At 32.4% G+C, this 8,662-nt stretch overlaps 1 protein-coding gene across 2 annotated transcripts in view; it reads right to left on the bottom strand.

Annotated features, from left to right (window-relative positions):
• LOC108687693 (aryl hydrocarbon receptor nuclear translocator 2-like) overlaps positions 1-8,662 on the bottom strand; it is a 101,478-nt gene that overhangs the window by 7,799 nt on the left and 85,017 nt on the right. For both annotated transcript variants that reach the window (XM_018193608.1, XM_018193607.1), the window contains 4 exons: positions 4,267-4,645; positions 1,155-1,415; positions 527-677; positions 47-164 (listed from right to left, as the gene is read on the bottom strand). In XM_018193608.1, the coding sequence (XP_018049097.1) occupies positions 47-164; positions 527-677; positions 1,155-1,415; positions 4,267-4,645 (909 nt within the window). The remainder of the gene's footprint in view (positions 1-46; positions 165-526; positions 678-1,154; positions 1,416-4,266; positions 4,646-8,662) is intronic.

Below are 8,662 nucleotides of genomic sequence, written 5' to 3'. Positions count from 1 at the left end.
ATATATATATATATATATATATATATATATGTACAGTTTGACTTACCATGTCGATTGGTAGTGCATTATTGCCGATATCTGGAATCAGACTTTTACTACTTGCGGACACGGTCGCGGAGAACCTTATTTTCATGTCTTTTATTAGTTGAATGCCCTCCTCTTCCCTATATACAAAGTTTTTCTATTGTTATATATTGTTGCATGACATAATCGATGTGTTTGTTTTAGCACTTGGGGAACAAAAAGAACAGTTTTTTTTTTTAGGCTGGAGCAAGTGAAAAAGCAGGACAAGTGGAAAAGTAGGACAAGTGTGTATAAGGGCACAGATTTTACTTCAAGAATTGTCTCACGGTCTCAACCAATTGCTGAACAAAGTGAATTTTGTGTGATTATTCTACAAATGTTCTACAGAAAAAAATAATTGAATTCTTTTAATGTTTATTGCTCGTTAATATTTCTATTCGGATCCATCAAAACTGCTTTGTCACTTACTCCAATCTATCCTAAATAGCGAAATTGTACTTACGTCACCATGGTGTTAACACAAACGAAGGATTCCACCATATTCATATCTCTGTCAATTTCCAAATAACCGTGGGTCCGTAAGTAGATGAACTCACCATTCTTTGTGAGTAGCCTGTAGCATGACGTGCCGCACATTTCGGCACGGTCGTACACTATGAATGTAAAACAAATTATGATTAATTACGAAAGCAAAACGATATTTGACCCATCACAAATTCAAAATAGTCGTTTTACATGTACTTTGTTGTCACATCTAAATTGCAATTCGTTATGGAAATAATATGCAAAATATCTCATAAGCGCCCGCATCGTAAAGCCTGAATGCATTAAAATAATGTTGGCAAATAATGTATAATATAACATTATTAAACTGACTGTTGTAAATATAACTTTAATAATTTAATCATTGGACATAATAAAATATATATAAATATTATTTTATAATATAGATATTTTTAATAATAATAGATATTATTTTTAAGAATAATTTAGATATTTTTCATCGAATTCTAGAGGAAAAGGAAGGAAAGAGAAAAGATACTGGTATCGTTGTAAAATGTAATGGTCAAGTGATGCGATAAATATTGTCATCAATGCGAAGATTTAACACGTTATATTTAAATGCTTACTTTGCCGTAGGCCGATCATCGTCCACCTACAATCGTCCTTATGCATAAAACCGAATGCGTTCAGGCCCGATATCTCCTCCGACAGGTATCCGGCAATGACCGATACCCTATGATCGCAATAGATGATACGCCCGTCGACCAGATGCCGCGTCACATACTCGTCTTTATTGGCGTCCATTATCGACAATTCGGTGATGGGCCGTTTCTGTGGCAGGGTCGCTATGCCAGCAAAAACAATGTCGTTGGTTGTGCTCGTCGCTTCTGTTAAAGCCAAATGTATTATTTCAATGTATTATTATTAGCAAAACAAGCAATTGTACAAAGTAAAATCGGAGGTGAAACTCGATTGTTTCAAGAGAATTTAAATGATGGCAATTATAAAAACTTAAGAATAAATGTTCAAGGAGAATACTCAAGTAACAAGTTGACATCAAAAGGAGATTTTTAATAATATTTTGATGTCGAAATGATCATGAATAACGTCAATTTACTACTTGCACTGAGAGAAAAAAAATAGTTTTAGCAACTATAAATTAACAACTCTAAAATTGTAACTAATAGTTTTACAAAGTAACAAAAACTAAAGTAAATACTATATTTTTATACTATTCAGTACTACTTTAGTTCTTATTACTTTGTATAACTAGTTTCAAATGCTTTAAAGTTGTTAATTTATAGCTATTAAAACTAATTTTTTTTCTCTCAGTGTTAATATTTAAATTTCCATCTTATTGAATAAATCGATGAAAGAATGATTGATGTTTGATTTTGAGACATTAATCAGTCTTGAATCGTAAGTTACTGAGAAGGTGAAAGGTACAAAATGCAAATACATAAATCATATTTTATTTCCCCTGAGGAAGCTCTATCATGGCGAAAATATAATTTCAACCAGTTTACTTATTTAATGCCGAAAAGCGAAAAGTTATGTCGGATGTTGGTTTTCTATTAAATATTCAGGCAGAGAAAAATTCAAAATACATACATCAAAGAATTTGCGAACAGAAAAGAGGCGCGATAGGTCTGAATATCCTGTATAATAAGGATCGTTGGGCACGGTTGAAGCCCACCCTCATCGGGTCCATTTCTTTGAACACGTCTTTTTAAATGGTGTTTTTCGCTATTCGATTCTCATCTTAGAGACGAGCAAAAAAAAAAAAAGAAATCTACGCTAAACACTCGTGACGCTGCGCCTACATATTTTCGTCCGCGACGGCGAAGGTCTAAATTTAAATACAGGAGTAGCGTAAATATTTGCGATACTCGTTTCGAAACCAGCGCTACAGGTTTTCAGCCATGTCGCGCGATAAAACGAGACCATCGATCCGAGGAATATACGCGCGAGAGAGTAACTAACTCACACGAACCGTTCGACATGGAATACGTAATGAAATTCGATATGGCTGATTTGTAAGGAAAACCGTTGTCATACGGGGTTGATTGTCAAAAAGTTAATAACTCAAGTTAATAACTCACTCAACTAGTGACAGAAAATTCTCTTCCTTTTATTGTAGATTTCTGACATAATAAAGTGTTGCGTAAAATGATTTACGCTAGAAACGTCATGTATTTTACTTACAACGACTTGTAAGAAAATGAAGCTGGTAAGGAAATTTTTCTTAGTTTCTTTATTTTTTCATTAGTTTTTAGAATTATCAATTGCGATTTCTCTGTAATCATAGAAAATGATACGTCTTTATAGATAATTTTTATTGTACTTAATCGTTATTGCAACAAAGAATGTGAATACAATCTCTTTTTAAAAACGGTCATATGAGAGTAGATTGACGAGTCGGATTAAGGATTTAATAGTTAATTCAAATCTCTTTATATGCTTTTAAAGAATATGTTTACAAATATATTTACAAATATAATATTTCAAATAGATATATTTTTTAATTTTTCATACTATAGAAATTATTATGTATTTTATTATTAAAATAATTATTTTACTCGTATATACAATTACTATTATTTTCTAAAATATAGAACTGACATTAATAAAAATGTTTTTTTTCATATATTTTATTCATATTTTTTCATATATATTTTATCTATAAAAAAATATGTCACTATTAATCCTGGAACGTGTCAATCAACTTTGAATATGGGATTAATTGTCACATTTTCGCAGTTTTATTTAAAATTAAATAACTTATTTGTACGAGATACAATGTATTAAAAAGTAAATATTTTTTAAATATCTTAGAGATGTAAGGTATATTATTAATGTATATAATATTAAAATTTTATATTCTCTTTTTTCTAAAAATTATTAAAAAACTGTGATAATGATGTGATCCCCTATGTCCCCTATAAAAGAAACGTCTACGATTGTCGACACACATAATATATGTACCATGGTAGTCACGATAGGATTATTCAATTCGCGATAGGAACTATCTTATTGTTAGCTATGTCACACAATAAAACAGTGTAATCGAAAAACTTGATTGTTGAATCGTAACTGAATTAAATGCCATATAAATAATAATGTAAACAAGATATTTGTTCGCAATTAGTTCGTGAATTACTATTAAAAGCTATTAAAATTAGGATCTACATTATTTAACAGCCAATTTACCTTTTTTCAAATTGATTTATGAATCAATTTTTTAAACTCATAATAGTATCCTTAAAATTTATAGTGCAATTATTCTATTCCCCCCAATATTTTAATAAAACATCTTATTTGACAACTGCATACAATAGATAAGTCAGAGGGTAAATGTAATTTGAAGGAGAATAACAAAGTCTTGAAATCAGAATAAATTAACAATAAGATTTGTATCTGAATCAGCATGTCAAAATGTTACTCTGTACAATCGCTCTGAACGACAGTTATATTTTTTATGTATCATATTCAACATGTATAGTTTACGTTAGTTTTAAATAAATAAATAAATAAAATGACAATACAAGAACGAAGTAAAAAATATGATACAAGTTAAATTCATATTTTAGTTGGCGGTCTCTTAACGTTAAATTTTTTTCAGATTTATCTTCTAAAATTAATCCGATGTCGAATTTTGCAATAGAGCTGTTACAAGATGATAATTATTTCAAACTGTTACAAGATGATTATATATATCAAAGAACGATTAAAACTCACCTCGTTGTCTTCCTCTGTGTCCGTTTTGGATGTCCACGTTTTTGCAAGCTTCTGCGAGCCGGAGAAGACCCGAAATGTCGAAACATTCGTACTGCGTGTGGTCGCGCCTGGAATTAGTGCGTTGCGCTATGCGAATTTTGAAATTCCGTCTCTGTTCGAAGAAACGTTTGAGCTTCTCGTTCGACCGTTGACTTGACGTCGAGGATTCCTCAGAAGAGTTGGAACTATTATCGTGTGTCAACTCGGATACCTGCGAGATGTTCATCGGCGACGGCGTTGACGATGTCATCGGCTGTCCATCGGGCAAAAGATTACGCTTGAGCTCATCAAGGTCATCGGGATAGATGAAATTGAACAGGCACTGACCCAGCAATTCATTCTGCGAAACACAATTTCCAAAGTTCAAATGAGAGAGTCTAATTTCGAAGTTTAGATGAAGTTACCCCATATGACCTTTGTTAACTCGTGACTTGTATATCAGTAATGATACAGCAATAGTCTCCCAATAGGGATTATATTAAGGAAAAAATTAATTAGAATTACAAGAGAAATTGCGAGCATACGTTAAACTTTAATTCTTGTTTTCATCATTGAGTCATTTTATTTTCAGGATAAATAATACGGTACTTTGGAATGCGAAGAGAATCGATATTCCTTTCTCATCTTCGATAAAACAACATGATGTCTTTCATGATTTTTATACAAATGCATTTAAATTTTATATAAAAAATATAATTAAATATCGTTCATTAATTTTCGCTATCGTAGTGGAAATTATTATCATTCTTTCTTAAAGTTAAAATGTAGCGCGATTGATATATTTAATTCTATCCATTTTCCATATATATAGAGTATCTTTGTGCTTATTCCTCGAATAGAGATACTTTAAGGTTCCGTTCGTGAAGCCCTCAGACTCCTTCTGTGAAGAGCTCTACACACGTTAGACTGAATAATATCTTTCGCGCAGCGAATCGCGTCGCGATATGTCAACGACGATGACGACGACAACGACAACGACGACGACGATGACAGCGGTGCACCATGTCGGCGACGAAGCTCATTTTCACGGCAGGCGGTTTCTCCTTGAGAACAATACAGCCTGATTGTGAGTGGCTCCTTAAAAAACGAGAGCAAGCCGCAAACTGCGCTCGCAAACAACTCTCGTCTTGTCTGCCCTTCTTCCACCTACACCTTTCTTGTTCCTTCTCTATTGTCGCCAGTTCTGGCATCTCTTGCACAAGTAAAACCAAAAGAGAGAGAGACAGAAAGAGAGAAAAAGAAAGAAAGAGAGAGAGGTGGTACTTGGTCGTCTTCCAAGAGCCGCCCGGTTCGTTATGGTAGAGTGGCGAATTATCGTTACGCCTGAATCTGGAGCGCCACCGGCGAACACCAACGATCGATAGCGCGGGGGACATTTTTTACCCACGACCGTCCCACTATCATCCGTCTCGTTGTTTTCTCGCAGAAACATGGAAGAAATCTTCAGGAATTGCGGGGAGTCGGGATGAGAAGCGATGTCGCATATTTGCGAAGCTTCCACTCTCGCTGCAAACTGTAATCTCGTGAAATTCAAGCGAGAATTTGAAACGAGCATTGAAGTCTCTGGCGAATTCTCTAATTCGACATAAATCTCTATGAATTTCAATTAATTTTGTTTGGACAATCAGCGCTTCATCGAGCGTACCTTTATCCTAGTGGCGTGGAACTTTTATTCTTCCTGTTGTTTCGAAATCAATAACATCTCTCTTTGTCGTCATATTCGATTTCCTGGAAGATCGGGCTCACGTAAACACGTGCAACCTTGAAGGTAAGTAAAAGGACAACAACCCTAAGCGGCTAATATTAGATAATATTTCTGGGAAGATTCTTCTAATGTCCTTCTTTAAAATTTCAGATTTCGACATTTCTTTTTAGCATCACTTTTATCTAACACGATTATTTTTTACAAGTCAATTTAATTAGATGATTATATTGCAGATAAATATTCAAAATAAAAGAAAGATCATCGATTAGTTAGGAAAAAAGATAAATTTGTGTGTGTGCAAAATTAATAGAAATGAAAATTATATCTTTGTGCCGTTTTGCAAGAGATGACAATTATATTGAACAACGTGGAGTTTCTCATAAATCAAGTTTGAAACTGATAGCAAATTTTCTACAAATCATGGTGAGAAGAGAAGCCAGTTAGAAACTAAGTTGCAAACGTGTAGCTATTTCTAATATTTTTAATTGTAATATTATATTTTTAATTGTAATATTTATCTAGATATCTGTAAATAATAATTATAGATATTATATCGATAATATTTGTAATATCTTTAATATTTATTTTGTAATAATTGTATCACCAAGAAATGTAATAAGAGTTAAAAACGCCATAAATCTGCCTTTTTGTTCTTAATCTCGTAATTTTTCCTATTTAATTTCTATTCTAATCGATTATATACATCATCGCAGGTATATTCTACTCATTCTCCGCCTAATATTCGTTGCGTTGTATCGTTTGAAAACTTCTAGGATCTCTTGCGTCATCGGTCGTAATCTGAACCTACCTTTTCTTTACCAAAAGTATCAAAATTGGTTTTCAGCTATTCTTAGCGTTCGCATGATTCTGTATATGCCGCGAAAGGGATCGTTTTGCTAAGCGTGCCTCGACGTGACTGTGAGAATCCAAAACTCTTGCGAAATCGAGGCCCGACGAATGGAAATTCCGTATACACGCGTGTAGGATTTCTCGATAATACTCGATAAACTAAAAAAAAAAAGTTCTTTCGCAATTAATCACACGTAATTAATCGCACGTATTTGTTATTTCACGTTTACGAATAATTGAAAAGATGATCAATGAGATATATATCCAAGATTAATGAATTCTAGCATTACAAGAAGTTTTCTTCATGAGTGCGGATGTTCTAGATACTGTTGAATATGTCAACTGCACATTATTAATTTCCGCTGTTTCTAAATTTCGATTATCCAGAAATCTCATGTAGGTCCGTGACTCAGCTTTCAATTATGTTAGAATTATTAACTTAATTTCTCGCGAACTATCTGAATGCTAAAATTTCACACGATCTTTCGTCACGATTGGAAACGACGTAGAAATTTATAAATAATAGATATTTCCAATAACACAATGATATTGATTGCAAAGTGCTAAAACAAGGATAAACATCAGTTCTTGACGCCAGTTTGCAAAAGAAAAAAAAAAGATAGAAAAATATCATCAGAAATCATTTAAAAATAGACTTTGCCTTTTAATATTGCAATGTAATTCTGAAACATACAATAGTAACATATTTTTATGTTTCTGCATTTGCGATTTATAATTCCAAGATAAAAATACGAAATCTTTTTGTTCTGTTTATATTTTTTTTTTAACCTTCTTTTCCTTATACCTGTTTAATATTTTTTCAGTGCAGTTCTATATCTGCATAAAGAATACATTATTTCAGATAGTTTCTTTGAATTTGTCTCTTTATAGCACGTCGAATAGGAGTGAAATAAGATTACTCTCTCTCTTTCTCGCTAAGTGTATGTGTGGGTGAGTGTATGTGAGAGAGAGGAAGAGAGAGAAGCATCACGTGCATAATTATGACGTCTCTGATAGTCCGGAAAAGCTGGCACACCGATCTTGGATAACGATGCCATCAAAGATGAAGAAGCACAGTATGCAGCAAAGCGAGATTCTCGTTATACGTATATCTCAACATCGATTGCTAATTATTCGCACAATATTCGTATACAATATTCGTGTACAATATGTTAAGCGAATAATTAAATATCTATAATGGATAGTTGTTTGGCTCGATTTTATCGCATATAGATGAGCACACGCATTATTCTCGTAACATTCAGTACCTGATCCTTAAATATGCCGATTAATCACACGCTTCGGTCTTATGTACTGATTCTCTCGGCGATTAATCTCGTATAAAAAAATTAATATTTCATGATAAAATTCCGCATTTTGCGAGTTATTATTCATTTTTCTAACGTAAGAAACAGAATAGACGCACATTAGTAAACATAGATAAAATCATAATAATTCATTTAATTTATATAACGCTTCTATAACTATAATGATAATATCGGTATTGTTATATTGCCGTTAATGCAATTTTTTTAACGTACATCATATACTTGCATCACTTGCACAACGATACCAATGCTATCGTTATTTAAAATTTACAGAATTGGATCTTGTAAATAAAATTGTATTATTTATACAATTACCTAATATAATATAAAGTTATAATATAAAGTTATATAATATAAAGTTAATAAGTCTTATAATAGTATTACCGTTTTATAAAATCTTGAAAAACATTTTTTACATTCAAATTATATAAAAATATGTATTCGTATTCATATTTAAAATATTTAAATATAAATA

Source organism: Atta colombica, unplaced genomic scaffold, assembly GCF_001594045.1.
Source record: "Atta colombica isolate Treedump-2 unplaced genomic scaffold, Acol1.0 scaffold210, whole genome shotgun sequence".
In the NCBI taxonomy this organism is placed as follows: Eukaryota; Metazoa; Arthropoda; class Insecta; order Hymenoptera; family Formicidae; genus Atta; species Atta colombica.
Note: the sequence above shows the minus strand (reverse complement) of the source record. Positions and strands in the feature narration are given on the sequence as shown.